Raw genomic sequence first — 18,900 nt, 5'->3', positions numbered from 1 at the left:
ACATGATCCCAGGACACTGTGACCATCATAAATATGAGTCAGTTGCCAAGTGTCTAAATGTTGATCATATGACTATGGAGATGCTGCAATGGTCATAAGTGTGAAAAATGGTCATAAGTAAGTGTCGTTGTAACTTTGAACGGTCACCAAATGCACTGTTGTAAATTGAGGATTACCTGTCCTAATCTGGTCATCTGACTGCCTGTCCTAATCTGGTCATCATAGACCAGCTAGGCTGAAGTACCATATTATGGAGTTGAAGATTGGTTCCTCTGGAGTGGGGGTAAGCAAAGTTGGCTCTTCTATGACATGTGTACTTCAACTCCCAGAATTCCTGAGCTAGCATGCTTGGCTGAGGAATTCTGGGAGTTGAAGTCTACAAGTCATAGAAGAGCCAACTTTGTCTACCCCTGCTCTGGAGGACAGCTAGTTGGGGAAAGCTTCTATAAAGAGAACTTTAATATTACCAGTCTAAGAATGCCGCAGGTATTGGATATTTCCCATGGGATAGTTGGTCTATATCAGTGATGACGAACCTATGGCATGGGTGCCACAGGTGGCACGCAGAGCCATATCTGCCGGCACACGAGCCATTGTCCTGAGTCAGCTCCAGCACGTATGTGCGCTGTGGCCAACTGATTTCCGGCTCACATAGAGGCTCCGGGAGGGCATTTTTGGCTTCCGGAGGTCCTCCAGGGGGATGTAAGAGGGCGTTTTTGTCCTCCCCAGGCTCCAGGGAAGTCTCTAGAGCCTGGAGAAGGTGAAAAACAGACCTTCTGAGCCCACCAGAAGTTGAGGGCCTCCAGCGGGGGGAGGGGGGGCAGGGGAGACAATTTTTGCCCTCCCCAGACATTGAATTATGGGTGTGGACACTCACAAGGACGCGATAGTGTGTGTGCACATGCCTTTGGCACCCGAGGGAATGGTTCACCATCTATATGTCTATATGCTGTTAAGCATTGCTAAAATTGAACATCGCTACCCAAAGGTAAAGAATGAAACCAACTAATTATGTCAAGCACATTTTAATATGCCTTCTTATAAAGTCTGTTACAAGATTCTGTTAATGTAAGATACTGTATAGAAAATGGCAAGCACATTGTGATGAAACTACATTCAGATCCACATTTTTTTCCCCACCAGTTTATTTCTAAAATTATCTCTGGCCCAGTAAAGAAGCCCAGTGAATTTGCAATGAGGGCAAGTATCACACTAGGCTACACTTGCAATAATCGTGCTATCAGGACACATCTCCAGTGGTGTGAGAATCCTGGGATCCGGATAGGACACTTCATCAAGCTGTTCTGTTTGTGCCAGTCACTTCTTTGAAAGCTCTATATCCTACAGTCAGCACCTCTACACTGGTTGTCAGCTGTCACGGAACCTGTAGGCATTTCCAGATCCACAGCTCCCAAACACCTGCTTGAAACATGAAAACCATGTTGACTCCCCTGTCCTTATAGTTATCTCTTCTGCAGCCTGTCACCTACCCGATAGCCTTTCCCATTGGTATATGTTTCTAGCACTTCTAGATTCACGGTCTTTGAGAAAGAAAATCAGAATCACCTTTCTTCTGATGCAGAAGCATGGTGCCACCAACTTCCTGGCCTTTGTATTCATTTGTGTTGCATGCCCTACCAATGTCACCACTGTTGATAGTTGCCTCTTGCTGCATGTTGTATGTCAAAAAACCGGGGTCTTGTTTCCATGTTTGCATAAGGGTGTGGGTTGACATGGCAACCTTGGGTTGTGGTTTTTTTTTAATTTCCTTCTACAATTCCTCTTCCTCTTCTTTTCCAAATGACTTGTGTCTCTGCAGACTTCTGGTGACCACAAGCGCTCAGGCCACCCGGCCAGCAATGGCTTTGCTGGCCATGTCAACCTTCCCGATCTAGTGCAACAAAGTCACTCACCTGCGGGCACGCCGACTGAGGGCTTGGGGAGAGTCTCCACCCATGGGCAAGAGATGGAGCCAGTGGCTGAAGTAGGTAGCAGAGGCCCTTTGGGTTGTAGACACTTGTCTTTTTCCCTTTGTTTCGACACAGACTTCAGAGGATAATCAGAACTGCAGAAAAAACAATTGCCGCCAACCTGCCTTCCATGTATACTGCATGAGTCAAAAAGAGGGCGGTGAAAATATTTACTGACCCTCGTATTTATTTATTTACTTACTTACTTACTTACTTACTTACTTACTTACTTACTTACTTACTTACTTACTTATTTGGATTTGTATACCACCCATCTCCGAAGACTCGGAGCGGCATACAAATCCTGGACACAAATTGTTTCAACTCCTACTTACTTACTTACTTACTTACTTACTTACTTACTTACTTACTTACTTACTTACTTACTTACTTACTTTCTTACTCACTCACTCACTCACTCACTCACTCACTCATTTATTTATTTATTTATTTGGATTTGTATACCGCCCATCTCCGAAGACTCGGAGCGGCATACAAATCCTGGACACAAATTGTTTCAACTCCTACCCTCAAAACGTTGCTACAGAGCACTGCACACCAAGACAACTAGACACAAGAACAGTTTTTTCCCGAACGCCATCACTCTACTAAACAAATAATTCCCTCAACACTGTCAAACTTTTTACTAAGTCTGCACTTCTATTTCTACTACTTTTTTCTCATCATTCCTATCATCCTTTTCCTCCCACTTAGGGCTGTATGACTGTAACTTGTTGCTTGTATCCTAAGATTTTTATTAATATTGATTGTTTCTTCATTGCTTATTTGATTCCTATGACAATCATTAAGTGTTGTACCACATGATTCTTGACAAATCTATATTTTCTTTTATGTACACTGAGAGCATATGCACCAAGACAAATTCCTTGTGTGTCCAATCGCACTTGGCCAATAAAGAATTCTATTCTATTCTATTCTATTTGAAGCGTTCTGTTTTATAGAGGCACTCTTGTGTGCGGGGGAAAACTTTCCATCTCTTTTCTTAATTGCATTCTGTATTAAGATGACAAACAGAATCTCGGCAGTACTTCCTCCCTTGTTACAAAGGGATGAGAAAGAAATTAGAATGCTCCCAAGATACAATCATTCCACATGTTGGTAGCTATAAACCCCCCAAATGAAGCAGGAAGTATATTCTAGAAAAGGCAATAATTGCTACTTTTGCTCAACCCTTCTCATTACTGATGGTGTTGCTGTGGCATTATGCAGCATGTTGGAGAAACGCCAAACCTTCCAAGATCCTGAACAATTATCGCTGTATGTTAAAAATACTGATGTGCAGTGCCATATAGTTGCACAAGAAAGAACTGCAGTTCTTGCAATATTTAGAGCCATTACCGTTGTGAAGCAGAATTTTCAGAAAAAGGGACTAGATTGACCAGCCTCACTGTTTTCCCAGAACCACACGTTTTATGTTTTGATTGATTTATAGATATAAGATTTGTGTAGCTGCCCGCCTTATGTAACATAATCTTGGGTGGCTCTCAAAAAAAGTAAAATGATAGGAAGCATAAAAGCCAACAAAAGCAAAACAGAACAAAACAGAAGAGAACTGAGTAGAATTCTTTATTGGCCGAGTGGGATTGGACATTTGTCTTGGTGCAGATGCTCTCAGTGTACATAAAAGAAAAAGATACATTTGTCAAGAATCATGAGGTACAACACTTAATGATTGTCATAGGGTACAAATAAGCAATCAGGAAACAATCAATATTAACATAAATTGTAAGGATACAAGCAACAAGTTCAATTGTGTTCAGTTCTGGAGACCTCACCTACAAAAATATATTGACAAAACTGAACGGGTCCAAAGACGGGCTACAAGAATGGTGGAAGGTCTTAAGCATAAAACGTATCAGGAAATACTTAATGAACTCAATCTGTATAGTCTAGAGGACAGAAGGAAAAGGGGGGACATGATCGAAACATTTAAATATATTAAAGGGTTAAATAAGGTCCAGGAGGGAAGTGTTTTTAATAGGAAAGTGAACACAAGAACAAGGGGACACAATCTGAAGTTAGTTGGGGGAAAGATCAAAAGCAACATGAGAAAATATTATTTTACTGAAAGAGTAGTAGATCCTTGGAACAAACTTCCAGCAGATGTGGTTGGTAAATCCACAGTAACTGAATTTAAACATGCCTGGGATAAACATATATCCATCCTAAGATAAAATACAGAAAATAGTATAAGGGCAGACTTGATGGACCATGAGGTCTTTTTCTGCCGTCAGACTTCTATGTTTCTAAGTTACAGTCATAAGTGGGAGGAAAAGGATGATAGGAATGATGAGCATAGTTCCCTCTAAGCTGAGCAGTGAGCAATCGCTCACTTAAAAATCATCATCAACTCAGAGTTTTTCAAACCTGCCCAGAAGCCGAGAGGGAAAGAGTGAGAGGGAAGGAGAGAGAGAGGAAGAGAGGAAGAGAGAGAAACAGATAGAAAAAAGAGAGGAAGGAAAAGAGAAAGAAAAAGAATGGGAGTAAGGAAGAGAGAAAGAAAATCAAAATCTAGTTTGAAACTAGCTCAACTATTTAAGTGGCATTTTGATATTGATAGAGTTGCCCTATTATGAGCTCACTGTTATAGACACACAGTACAGTATTTTATTTTGAAATTCTCTGAGGCAAAACAGGGTGGGTTTTTTATTTGTTTGTTTGTTTGTTTGTTTGTTTGTTTATTTAATATTTCTGTGCCGCCCAGTCCCGAAGGGACTGCCGCTCAGACACTATACTTTTCCGCCCACCCCAAAAAAAAATTAGAGGGAACACTGATGATGAGAACTATATAAGGGCCACTATTGGACCTTGAGCTGTTCCCAACCAAGCCATTGAAGTAGCAGGTGAATGCATGCCTGTGTGCGCATCTCAAGCAGTGGACAAGCATATGCGCATGTACTTCAAGGAACCATCCCTCTCTCACGCATACATACACCCCAGTCTGCAAATCTGGAAAGGTTGGAGAACTTTGTCCCAGAACGTTCAAGCACAACATAGTATCCAAATGAACTGTGGGCTCTAAACTCACAACCCCAAGGCTTGTGGACAAAACCAAGACAGCTTTTGGGAAGACCAGGAGGAGAGTAGCCTTGACAATCTTATAGGAAAGTATGTTCCAAATTGTAGGGAAGTTGCTAAAAAAAGGCACACTGTTTAGGTGTCACCAACCAGTAATGTTTAAGGGAAGGGACTTGGAGAACACCCATTCTACCAGACCTAGTGAAATGAGAAGATGTCCCGAGAGAAATAACCCAACCCTGTTGTATCTAGGGTGATACCTAGCACCTTCAATTGCACCGGGAAAGAATCAGGAAGCTAATGTAGTTCACAAAGCAGGGATAGAAGAACGTGGGCAGACCATGGGGTGCTCATAATTACACGTGTCTTCTGAACAAACTGTAATTTGTAGATGGTCACTTCCAAATTCACCCTTCATGTATTTTAACAGCCCCTGCCATGATTTGGGTTATACCTGGCAGGCTGGTGTAATGACTCTCTGACTACAGGTAGACTTTGACCTTCGACCCCATTTGGAATAGAGATTCCCTTTCTAAACAAGGCAGTTGTGATGTAAACTTCACCCAATTGTATGAACTTTTTTTTTTTTTTTGCCACAGTTGTTAAGCAAATCTGGCTTAATTTGGCTCTTCCCATTGACTGCTTGTCAGAAACCACAAATCACGTGACTCCAAAAACATGGCAACCTAAATTTTGATGACACAACCACAATCATAAGTAACTTTTTTTCAGTGCCAAAGTTGTAAATTAAAACTGTTGCTAAATTAATAGTAAGTCAAGGAACTACCTGTATGTATGTATCGCATGGGACCAGACTATCTCCGAGACCGTCTTCTGCCGCACAAATTCCAGTGACCGGTGAGGTCCCACAGAGTTGGTCTCCTTAGGGACCCATTGGCCAAACAATGTCGGCTGGCAGGACCTAGGGGAAGCGCCTTCTCTGTGGGGGCCCCAGCCCTCTGGAATCAACTCCCTCCGGAGATTCACACTGCTCCCACCCTCCTTGCCTTCTGAAAGAGTTTAAAAACTCATCTCTGTCGCCAGGCCTTGGGTTACTAGATCTTCCCTCCTGACCAATGAATGTTTTCTAGTATGACTGTTGTATGAATTGTTCATTGAAGTTTTAAAATTAGAATTTTTTAACGATTGTTTATGTTATTAATTGGATTGTTTTTCTACTGTTTTATTATGTGCTGTGAGCCACCCCGAGTTCTCGGAGAGGGGCGGCATACAAATCCAATTAATAATAATAAAAATAATAATAATAATTTATTGGATTTGTATGTCGCCCCTCTCCATAGACTCGGGGCGGCTAACAACAATGATAAAAACAGCATGTGACAATCCAATAATACAACAACTAAAAACCTTTATTATAAAACCAAACATACACACAGACATACCATGCATAACTTGTAATGACCTATGGGGAAGGAATATCTCCCCCATGCTTGGCGGTATAAATGAGTCTTGAGTAGTTTACAAAAGACAGAGAGGGTGGGGGCAATTCTAATCTCCAGGGGCAGTTGGTTCCAGAGGGCCGGGGCCGCCACAGAGAAGGCTCTTCCCCTAGGGCCCGCCAAGCGACATTGTTTGGTCGACGGGACCCGGAGAAGGCCAACTCTGTGGGACTTTATCGGTCGCTGGGATTCGTGCGATAGCTTAAACTTTTATCCTGGACTGCAGGAGTGGTGCTGGATGGCAGTGGTTTTTTAAATAAATGCTAGGAAAAGGAATCCAATTGCCCCGGTTAAAAGTATTCCCCTCCCTCCCACCTTGGTTTTTTCACCGTCCGATGAAATACAGCTGAATATATCAGATGTTTCTGCTGGAAAGGACAGTTAATTATTTTGCCTCTCCAAAGAGACAGTCTCTGTGATGCCTTCCCCTACCCCCTGGAGGCTCTTACGGAAGCCGAAATATCCTCCCAGAGTCTAGCCGAAAATCAGCTAGCCAGCATGCACAGAGTTAGGGCAACGGCTCGTGTGCCAGCAGATATGGCTCTGCGTGCCACCTATAGCACGTGTGCCATAGGTTGCCATCACTGATCTATACCATTAAAGTAGTCCTTAATCTGAAGTTAGTTGGGGGAAAGATCCAGAGCAACATGAGAAAATATTATTTTACTGAAAGAGTAGTAGATGCTTGGAACAAACTTCCAGCAGACGTGGTTGGTAAATCCACAGTAACTGAATTTAAACATGCCTGGGATAAACATATATCCATTGTAAGATAAAAATACAGGAAATAGTATAAGGGCAGACTAGATGGACCATGAGGTCTTTTTCTGCCGTCAGACTTCTATGTTTCTATGTTTCTTAAATGAAAATACCAACAAGCAAACCTAGGTCTGCACAGCTGGGCACAGCTGGGCACACATTGTAACACAAGGATACCATGGGTGATCAAGGTGGTGATGACAACCTTATGAATCGTTTCTTTGTTCTTCCCTTTATAGTACGGCATGGGGAGCAGCACAAAAGCTTCTTTCGCCCCATTTGTGGACACCAGAGTGTATCAGACCTCTCCGACTGATGAAGACGAAGATGATGATGAAGAATCCTCTGCTACAGGTAAAATGTATTCAGCGTATGGCATGAAATACATGGATAAGTGGTATGGTGGCCTAGAGGAGGAGCTCTCGCCACACAATCAGGAGAATATGAGTTTGATCCTAGGGAGAGGCAGATTTATTTTATTTATTTATTTTGTCCAATACACAATGAGGGTTTTAGTGGGTATATATCTATATACACATAGTAAAATATATGATGAAGGTTATAGAGGAGATACTCATAGTAAAATACATCTAAGAAATAATAGAAAAGAAGGTATAGTAATAGAACATATCAATGAAAGAATAGAAGAAGAGATATAGGAATAGAAGAAAGGTATAGGAGATATAGGAGAGCAATAGGACAGGGGACGGAAGGCACTCTAGTGCACTTGTACTCGCCCCTTACTGACCTCTTAGGAATCTGGATAGGTCAACCGTAGGTAATCTAAGGGTAAAGTGTTGGGCGTTTGGGGATGACACTATGGAGTCCAGTAATTTATTTATTTATTTTATTTATTTATTGGATTTTTATGCCGCCCCTCTCCGCAGACTCCGCAGAATGAGTTCCATGCTTCGACAACTCGGTTACTGAAGTCATATTTTTTACAGTCAAGTTTGGAGCGGTTAATATTAAGTTTAAATCTGTTGTGTGCTCTTGTGTTGTTGTGGTTGAAGCTGAAGTAGTCGCCGGATGGGGAGGAACGTAGTGGGGTAGCGAAAATGGAGCTCCACCCCAGAGCAACCAATTTGCAGTGAAAGATGTTGAAAGAAAATACAGGGTGTCCTGCCTATGCCAGTCTTAGTGAATAGTTTCACAGTGTTGACGGAATTGTTAAGCAGAGTGTTAAGCACTTGTTAAGCAGAGTGATGGCTTTCGGGGGAAAACTGTTCTGGTGTCTAGTTGTCGTGGTGTGCAGTGGTCGTGGTCTCCATAGTGTCGTATTGAGGGTAGGAGTTGAAACAATTTATGTCCAGAATATGAGGGGGATTAGATCCCTAATGGTTATTGATGGGAAATATGCTTGTGTTAGGCTTAACCTCCATATTGTGTGTAGTATATTCTTCTACTGATTCTGTTTTTGGTATTTTTCAATATCATTATTATTATTATTTAATGACTTCATCTTCTTGAGTGAGCTGCGTAGAGTCACTTCTTGACAATTGACGCAACATATCAATTGTCAGGGAGGGAGGAAAAGAAAGGAAATCTTCAGAGCCTCAGAAAATAACCGCGTTAGCAAACATAACCACATCGGCAAAAAGAATCCAAACCGCACATACAAACTGAATAAACAATCTCTCACTGCTAACCCACACTCAGTAAAAGACCTTGGAATACTAATATCGAATGACCTAAGTGCTAAAGCCCACTACAACAATATTGCCAAAAAAGCTTCTAGAGTTGTTAACCTGATCCTACGCAGCTTCTGCTCAGGCAATCTCACACTACTCACAAGAGCCTACAAAACTTTTGCCAGACCCATCCTAGACTACTGCTCATCTGTCTGGAACCCATACCACATCTCAGACATCAACATCCTTGAAAATGTCCAAAGATACTTCACAAGAAGAGCCCTTCACTCCTCCACTCGAAACAGAATATCCTACGAAAATAGACTAACAATCCTGGGCCTAGAAAGCCTAGAACTACGGCGCCTAAAACACAATTTGAGTATTGACCACAAGATCATATGCTGCAACGTCCTACCGGTCAATGACTACTTCAGCTTCAACCGCAACAACACAAGAGCACGCAACAGATTCAACCTTAATACGAACCGCTCCAAACTTGACTGTAAAAAATATGATTTCAACAATCGAGTTATCGAAGCGTGGAACTCATTGCCGGACTCAATTGTGTCAACCCCTAACCCCCAACATTTCTCCCTTAGACTCTCCTCGATTGACCTCTCCAGGTTCCTAAGAGGCCAGTAAGGGGAGTACATAAGTGCACTGGTGTGCCTTTCATCCCCTGTCCAATTGTCTTTCCTTTCTCTCACTTATCATATATATTTTCTTTCTTTCATATATCGTCTCCTCTAAGTTCACTTTTACCCTTATATATATTACCACATGTCTATTTTCTTCCTATGTATTTGTGTATTGGACGAATGAATGAATGAATGAATGAATGAATAAATAAATAAATAAATAAATAACTATATGCCCTTTAACTTTCACCTATTTCAGTCTGGGCTAATGTTGAAACAAAGTTTGAGCTGCATCTACTCCTTATTCTTAATGTTCAAGAAAGTTTCTGGGGCACACTTGGGTTAACGTTGGCCTTTGGTTTGTAGCATGCCAGCTTTCCCATTTTTTAGTTAAAGAGAATTTATTAAAATGTAGATTATTAGGACAATAAGACACCCAGGTACCATATTGAATGCTATGCAACCCTAGACTTGTTCCATTACAGAATCGTGCAATTAAAAATCTGATAAAATCTCTCAGTTCCATAGAAACATAGAAGACTAACGGCAGAAAAAGACCTCATGATCCATCTAGTCTGCCCTTATACTATGTTTTGTATTTTATCTTAGGATGGATCTATGTTTATTCCAGGCATGTTTAATTTCAGTTACCGTGGATTTACCAACCACGTCTGCTGGAAGTTTGTTCCAAGTATCTACTACCCTTTCAGTAAAATAATATTTTCTCATGTTGCTTTTGATCTTTCCCCCAACATATTTAACAAAGCTGCTTCTGTGTTTTCCCCCCTTTTCAGCATTATTTACCAGTGAGCTGCTAAGGCAAGAACAGGCCAAGCTTAATGAAGCCAGAAAAATTTCTGTAGTAAATGTGAATCCCACCAACATCCGTCCTCATAGTGATACACCAGAGATCCGAAAGTACAAGAAACGCTTCAATTCAGAAATCCTATGTGCTGCTTTATGGGGTAAATATACATTTTATTATTCATGTAAATATTGGAAATGAAGTCTGCAGGATTGAAAGAGAGGGGAGAAGAAAAAAAAATACTTCTGTTCAAAAGATAATAGAATTTAGTCCAGTGTTTTTATTGCAGTTCTGAATGGATATGTGGAAATGAACGTGCAAATGTTAAATCATTAAGTAGGTCATGACCATCGGTGTGTGTTAAGCCTAAGCAGAGGCTGTTTTTATGGTTTTACTGGTATTGCAGTCGGAATATTTGCAGACCATATATTTAATATAAATTACATTAAAGTAGAATTTCCTAAAATTGGCAAGAGCCAATTCCTTGGCTTTGAGTAGAAAATGAAAACAGTTTAATACAGTGGGCTGTTCAAAATCTCATAGCCTCTTTCTATGGCAATAATTGTATAAATACAGTGATCCCCCGCTCGTTGCGAGGGTTCCGTTCCAGGAGCCCCCGCAACGAGCGGGTTTTCGCGAAGTAGCGATGCGGAAGTAAAAACACCGTCTGCGCATGTGCAGACGGTGTTTTTACTCCCACAGCGCTAGCGAGGAGCCGAAGATTGGGGGCGGGGCGGCTGTTTGCCGCCGGCATGGAGGGCTTCCTAGCAGCCCCCCAAACCCGGGTTGGGGGTCCGGGGGGCGCTGGCTCTCGGCGCTTTTGAGCTGAGTCCGGAAGCGAATTCGCTTCCGGACTCAGCTCAAAAGCGCCGATAGCAAGCGGCAAGGAACGGCTTGTCTCGGCGCTTTCGAGCTGACCGGACTCAGCTCGAAAGCGCCGAGACAAGCCGTTCCTTGCCGCTTGCTATCGGCGCTTTTGAGCTGAGTCCGGGAGCGAATTCGCTCCCGGACTCAGCTCAAAAGCGGCGAGAATGAACGGCGTGGGCGGGCGAAGGGCGGGCGGCAGCGAGGAGTTTGCCTGGGCGGTGGGGAAACTCCTCGCTGACGCCAGCAAGAGGGGGAAGACCCAGGGAAGCCGCTGCCATCTACGCATGCGTGCCCGGCACGCATGCGTAGATGGTATTTTTGACTTCCGGGTTGAAAAATAGCGAAGTACCCTGTTCGCAATGGTTGGGGACGCAATAAACGGGGGATCACGAGTGGTACCTCTATGAACTTAATTCGTATAAATAGAGTGGTACCTTATGAACTTAATTTGTTCCGTGACCAGGTTCTTAAGTAAGAAGAAGCATTTTTTCCCATAGGAATCAATGTAAAAGCAAATAATGCATGCCATTGGGGAAACCCCAGGGAGGGTGGAGGCCCTGTTTCCTCCCAGGAGATTCCTAGAGAGGCCCCACAGAGGCTTCTCCCTGCCTTTTCTGGCCCTGTTTCCTCCCAGGAGATTCCTACAGAGGCCCCACAGAGGCTTCTCTCCGCCTTTTCCGGCCCTGTTTCCTCCCAGGAGATTCCTAGAGAGGCCCCACAGAGGCTTCTCTCTGCCTTTTCCGGCCCTATTTCCTCCCAGGAGATTCCTAGCGAGGCCCCACGGAGGCTTCTCCCTGCCTTTTCTGGTTACAGTTTCGGAGGCTCAGGTTTGTAAGTGGAAAATGGTTCTTGAGAAGAGGCAAAAAAATATTGAACACCTGGTTCTTATCTAGAAAAGTTCATAAGTAAAGGCGTTCTTAGGTAGAGGTACCACTGTATATGCTCCCTTAGAGATTTTAATATGGAAATAATGGTATCAGGTTAAGAAGAAAATATTAGAAAGAAAAGAGGATTAGGGGACATTGGTGCCCTCTGAGTTTGGCTGTGTTGTGGCCTGCCAGTAGCGAGTGCAGCTGGTAGCGGATTGGGGGGGGCAGGCAGGTGGGGGGGCCACGAGACATTGTGGAGAGTAGAGGGGGTGCAAAATGTTTACTTTTTCCTGGGGGGGGTGTAACAGAAAATAATGGAGAAGCACTATCCTAAGCAATTGAAGTATATAGCCAATAGTGAGACCATTGGTTCAAATGAATAAGATGCCCCTGCTTAAAATGGAAACAGATATTTCTGATTGTACTATATATTTTTAATACCAGTCGTATAAAACTCCGGATTGCAAAAACAGTCCTGAAAGAGACATTCTTCCCCCATTTTGCCTCTTCCATATAAGGTCATGCAGTTTATAAAAAGAAAACAAAATGTTTCCTAAATATTTATTTCATCCTTATTTTATTTAAAAATATTGGTCTGCTAGTTAACTCCAGTGTTGCAGCTGTACTTCGATCCCCTTATTTTGTCATTGTTGACCCCAATTTTTGTTTCGTCTCCTTCTTTTCCTTATATAGGTGTAAACTTGCTGGTGGGAACCGAGAATGGGCTTATGCTGTTGGATCGGAGCGGACAAGGAAAAGTGTACAATCTGATCAATAGGAGACGGTTCCAGCAAATGGATGTGTTAGAAGGCCTCAACGTCCTAGTAACTATCTCAGGTATAATTGCAAGACTACATCATGCTTCTATAACAGTGTTTCCCAACCTTGGCAACGTGAAGTTATTTGGACTTCAACTCCCAGAATTCCCCAGCCAGCGAATGCTGGCTGGGGAATTCTGGGAGTTGAAGTCCAGATATCTTCACGTTGCCAAGGTTGGGAAACACTGTTCTATAATACTCCTGGTGTCTTCCAAGCTTCTAATTCCATCTGTAGTGAAAGCCAAGGTATATTTTGCAGGTTTTGATTTAAAAAGCCAGTAAGATTGGAACTGGATCGTTTCATGTTAGCGATAACTAGCATACGTTTAGACTCTAATTGCCTTTTCATTCAAACAAGAACAGGAGATCAGTTTCAGCACAACTGTGAAGTTTCTGAAAGATGCCCTTATTAATAAATGAGCCACGAGCCAAGGTTCAAAAGAAATACAGTCATTTATTAGGAGCAACATCCTGGCAATTACTCTGGTGGAGTCGGCTCTGACCTCATGTAATTTACGGGGGCCCGTGATCTTTTCTGCCCCCTCCTCCCTGGACAGGTCATAAATCACATTCTCCAATGAATCACGCTGGTGGGCTGTAAAAACCTCGCCCCTCCTGCTGACTCTGGTAGCCTAGAATACTATCTTGAGAAAGGCATGTGTTGAATGTTTTTTCGGTTGGGACAGTTCAGCAGCTCTGTCAGTTCTCCCCGCCTCATCCCTACTGCTTATGGCAACTTGAAAGCTTTGCAAGTTGACAACAACCATCCTATGCAACCTCCATGCCCAGAAGATGAATTGGAAAATGAAACCACTGTCAAATGGAACAGTAGATGTACAGTATCCTGTAAGCTACGGAAACAAACAAATAGCATTTTCTTATTTCACTAAGGAGTAAACAGGCAAGATATATGCACACCATGTGTTAAATCCCTACAGCTGGCTCACATTGAATGCATGAAAACCACCTCATTTATCTGCAGAAATATCATATGCTGACACACAGATGTGTGAAATCCTTGGATCAGTTTCAGAGGGACCTGAAATAAAATTGATTTGTTGATTTAGAAGACTCAGTTTGCTCAAATCACCTTCTAATGGAGCCCTTAATTTTTAAGAGTCAAACTTAATATTAACCGCTGCAAACTTGACTGTAAAAAATATGACTTCAGCAACCAAGTTGTCGAAACGTGGAACTCATTACCTGACTCAGTAGTGTCAACCCCTAACCCCCAACATTTTTCCCTTAGACTATCCACGATTGACCTCTCCAGGTTCCTTAGAGGTCAGTAAGGGGCATGCATAAGTGCACCAGTGTGCCTTCTGTCCCCTGTCCAATTGCCTCTCCTTATCTCATTTATCTTTTCTTCCTTTCAAATATGTTCACCTATACTTTTATATCTTTTCTTCTATTGTTTTCTTTACTTATATTATTACATATCTTTCTCTTCAATGTGTATTATGTATTGGACAAAATAAATAAATAAAATAAAAATAAATAAATAGTGGATAGCAAGGTCTCAGCACTCACCCCAATCAGATTGTCTCTATTCTAAGCTCTCTCCAGAGTTCTGCTCCCAATATGTCTTGTTTCTTTAGTACTTTTATCAGGCTTTCACCCTTCTGGTTGCCAAGATGGGATCATAAAGTATTCTAGTAAAGGAGATATGTTTTTTTGCTGAATTTGAAAATTAAGGGAGACTAGGATAGATGTATTTCAGCCTTATTTTGGCCTCATCAGCTAGCCATACCCACTGGGACTTGAACCTGCAACCTTTGCCTTGTAAGGCAGATAATTACAGAATATATATATATATATATATATATATATATATATATATATTCTGTAATTTTTTGTTCACTAAAGCAGCAATAGGCAAGTGATAAATGATGCTATCACCTATGCCATTGACCATGCTAGCTGGATCAGAAGAGGGGGGTGGGTATTTTTTTAAATATAGCTTGTATTAAGAATTCTGTTTACAATATAAAAACTAATATAAGCGAAACATAAAGAGACCAGGAAATATAGTCTTCACTAATGTTAATATAATAGTGATATGATGTTTCACTAAATTCTGGCTACATTCTTCAAAGATCATTATTTATTTATTTATTTATTTATTTATTTATTTATTTATTTATTTATTTATTTATTTATTTATTTATTTATTTATTTATTTAGATTTGTATGCCGCCCCTCTCCGCATTAACATTTATCATGTATTTTTTTAAAAATCGTTGCAATTCTGTTTGTCCAGTTTTTACTGAAATCAAGAAGAGGCTTCTATTTTTTCCCTTCTGTTTAGATACATTAGTCACCTCTTATGTCTGGTTTCTAAAATTATAAAGTAACTTATCTTTGTTGTGACTTACAATAGTCAGGATAATTAAAATTAATCTATTTCCAAGGATAAACTGTTTATTTTTATAATTAATTCCAAAAATCTTACAGTGACAATCAGTATTTCCAATTTATCTGGATCCTTAATCCGTTTTATAACTTTCTTAGATCAATATTATGTTTAGCTTTTTCTCTTTATTTCAAATTCTAAAAGTTCTTAAGCTTATAATTAATTTTCTATTTGTTCAGAGTTGAAGATAAACAGGCCCAGTGAAGGCTTTTTCAAACTTGTTGTTCCAAAGATCACTAATGAATTTAAGATGGTTAATAGGCAATTTCCAAAAGTAAAGAGAAAGTTGAGGGTAGTGTCTTTTAAAAGGGTCCATATGGTTGCAAGCAAAAGGACTAATCCCTTTGGCTGTCAGTACTCACACTCATGGAAAACAATTGTCCCCCTCTGGATTGTATGTAAAGTAGCCCTCTGGAATGGGGCTTGAAGCTTAACACTGCAAAAATCAAGATCATGGTCGTCAGCATAAAACCCATTACGTTACCACCGATAACTTTGGAAAGAATACCACTAGAAAAGGATGAAAGGATCACATACTGTTCTGCCGGGCTCTCTGGTAGGAGCCTCCCGAAAATTCAGGGGTACAAATTTCAGACACACACACGTTTGAAAATTCAAAACAATGTTCTTTATCACAAAAGTCAAAATAAACTAAGCACTCTTTTTGTATTGCAAAGAGCACTCGTCCCAAAACAACCGGATAGTCTGTACAATTTCCCTTAAGCAGTCATTAAGTACTTAGCCAGCAGCTGTGGAGAAACTTCACACCCCTTCTTCTTCCAACGAAGTGACACACACACACAGACACGTTGTTCTGCTTTGGTTTCTGTTCTGTCTGGGTTCCCCCAGACCTCAACACCAACTGGAAAAAACAGCCAGACACTCTGGTAAAAGCCAAAAGTATTTTATAACTGGAAAAAATAAGCACAGAGGAAAACCTGTTCTTCCCAACAGACAGGATATAATACGGTACAGCAGGGTCCTGATGTCCAGACAATACAGCAAGCTTCTTGCTGGCACCCCCCCCCCCCCCCCAAGGTTTCAATAGTCAAAGGCACAAACCAGGATTCCAAGACACCAAAGTTCACAGTCAGGTCCCACGACTCTCAAAGATAAAACTCCACAAGCCAGGAAGGGTGGGTCTGCCTTTTAGCCTTTCCCAAGAGCACCACACCCAAACCCAGCTGCTGCCACTTTAATGCTGAAAGTATTTAGCCAATTGACTCCGTCTCTGATTAGCTCTTCGTTGTCACAGATCAATTATGGCTTGTGCACTTTCCTCTAAGGCAGGGGTAGGGAACGTTGGCTCTTCTATAACTTGTGGACTTCAACTCCCAGAATTCCTGAGCCAATCATGCTAGCTCAGGAATTCTGGGAGTTGAAGTCCACAAGTCACAGAAGAGCCAACGTTCCCTACCCCTGCTCTAAGGAATCCAGGCTGCTTGCTGAGGAGAGCTCCCCCTGGTGGGACTCTGGCTGTCCTCCCTCTTCTTCAGCCTGGGATTCCTCCTCGTCTGTCTGCACCTCCTGTTCCTCAGCCTCTCCCTCTGAGCTAGAAACCGACAGAAGGTCAGCCGTTCCCGGAGGGGCCTCAGACGGAACCACAACAGTTTCAAAGGCGTGAAAGAGCAACAAAGTCCAGCACACAAGATTCCTGACGAAACTGTGAACAGATATTCTTCCACAATGGCCAAACCCACATGCTGCTATTTATAGCAGCAGCCCTAATTACTGGAGCCCCACCCAAACACAGGTGGCCTCCCTTATTTCCTGTAATATGTTCTTATTGGTCTCTTCTACGCATAATTCTGCGCTTGCGTGGGTCCAAAATGTCAACATCTGAAGCAATAGAAGATAAGGAAGATTGATTGCCTTGGCTGTGTGCCAAGCCCTCCTCTGCCGAGTCATTCCCACCTTCTTCTTCGTCCGAGGAAACTAAACTCTGAACTGATTCTGTCGGCAATAACACAGGCTTGTGACATGTTGAATTTTCCCCTGTATCCACCTCCCCATTCCCTGGGGCAGGAGCTGGGCCAGAGCCAACCACAACACATACCTTGGTTTTAATTTACAAGAAAGCTGAACCATAACCACTGAAGTAAAAACAAGGATAGAGAAAGCTTGAACAGCATTCTTCAAAAGGGAAAAGGTCTTCTGCAGTCACAACATAAGCCTAAGACTGAAAATCAGGCTTGTCAGATGCTACATCTTCTCTATCCTGCTCTAAAGAGTGAAGAGTTGGTCTCTGACCGAAAGCCACTCAAAGGAGACTAGAAGCATTTGAAACGTAAATTTACGTTTCGTTACATTAAGAGCCAGAGTGGTGCAGTGGTTAGAATACAGCACTGCAGGCTACTTCAGCTCAGTGCTAGCTGTAGTTCAGCAGTTCAAATCTCACTACCGGCTCAAGGTTGACTCAGCCCTCTATCTTTCTGAAGTGGGTAAAATGAGGACCCAGATTGTTGGGGACAATATGCTGATTCTGTAAATCACTTAGAGAGGGCTGTAAAAGCACTATGAAATAGTGTATAGGGGTAGTGATTTCTGACAGTCTCAAAATGGGTGAACAGTGCAGTCAGGCGGTAGGGAAAGCAAGTAGGATGCTTGGCTGCATAGCTAGAGGTATAACAAGAAGGAAGAGGGAGATTGTGATCCCCTTATATAGAGCGCTGGTGAGACCACATTTGGAATACTGTGTTCAGTTCTGGAGACCTCACCTACAAAAAGATATTGACAAAATTGAACGGGTCCAAAGACGGGCTACAAGAATGGTGGAAGGTCTTATGCATAAAACATATCAGGAAAGACTTAATGAACTCAATCTGTATAGTCTGGAGGACAGAAAGAAAAGGGGGGACATGATCGAAACATTTAAATATGTTAAAGGGTTAAATAAGGTCCAGGAGGGAAGTGTTTTAAATAGGAAAGTGAACACAAGAACAAGGGGACACAATCTGAAGTTAGTTGGGGGAAAGATCAAAGGCAACATGAGAAAATATTATTTTACTGAAAGAGTAGTAGATCCTTGGAACAAACTTCCAGCAGACGTGGTAGATAAATCCACAGTAACTGAATTTAAACATGCCTGGGATAAACATATATCCATCCTAAGATAAAATACAGAAAGTAGTATAAGGGCAGACTAGATGGACCATGAAGTCTTTTTCTGCCGTCAGACTTCTATGTTTCTATGTATAAGTCTAAATGCTATTGCTATTGCTATAAGTTGGGTTGACAAAATCAGAAATGAGGAAGTGATAAGCCTCCTGGGAAATAATCAAAACCATTAAAAAAAATTGAAAATTAGAATATTTTGGACATGTGATGCAACACCCAGAAAAATACAGCATACTTTACTTAATCCTCCAAGGAAAGACTGAAGGCAAACAAGGTCCAAGCATGGCTTCAAAATCTAAGGGAATGGTATGGACAAAGCTCAGCAGCACTTTTCCATGCAGCTGTTGATAAAAATAGGATCACCAACATGATTGCCAACGTCCAACGACGGATATGGCACAAGAAGAAGAAGAAGAATCTCCCATCTTCTGTTTAACTGGAGAGATTCTAAGGAACTTGTCATCCCCATCAGTTCCTAGGTCTTGGCCATGATCATCAGCTCCACTTTCACAGA

The 18,900-nt window shown here is 41.8% G+C and overlaps 1 protein-coding gene across 9 annotated transcripts in view; it reads left to right on the top strand.

The window, feature by feature from the left end:
• TNIK (TRAF2 and NCK interacting kinase) overlaps nt 1–18,900 on the top strand; it is a 420,651-nt gene that overhangs the window by 390,309 nt on the left and 11,442 nt on the right. For 4 of the 9 annotated variants that reach the window (XM_070753635.1, XM_070753632.1, XM_070753634.1 and 1 more), the window contains 4 exons: nt 1,820–1,984; nt 7,468–7,582; nt 10,292–10,462; nt 12,732–12,875. In XM_070753635.1, the coding sequence (XP_070609736.1) occupies nt 1,820–1,984; nt 7,468–7,582; nt 10,292–10,462; nt 12,732–12,875 (595 nt within the window). Of the gene's footprint in view, nt 1–1,143; nt 1,201–1,819; nt 1,985–7,467; nt 7,583–10,291; nt 10,463–12,731; nt 12,876–18,900 lie in introns of all 9 variants that reach the window. The other 5 variants (XM_070753630.1, XM_070753629.1, XM_070753628.1 and 2 more) reach the window with 2 other exon arrangements.

Source organism: Erythrolamprus reginae, chromosome 5 (assembly GCF_031021105.1).
Source record: "Erythrolamprus reginae isolate rEryReg1 chromosome 5, rEryReg1.hap1, whole genome shotgun sequence".
Lineage (NCBI taxonomy): Eukaryota > Metazoa > Chordata > Lepidosauria > Squamata > Dipsadidae > Erythrolamprus > Erythrolamprus reginae.
This window is presented reverse-complemented; position numbering and strand designations above follow the sequence as displayed.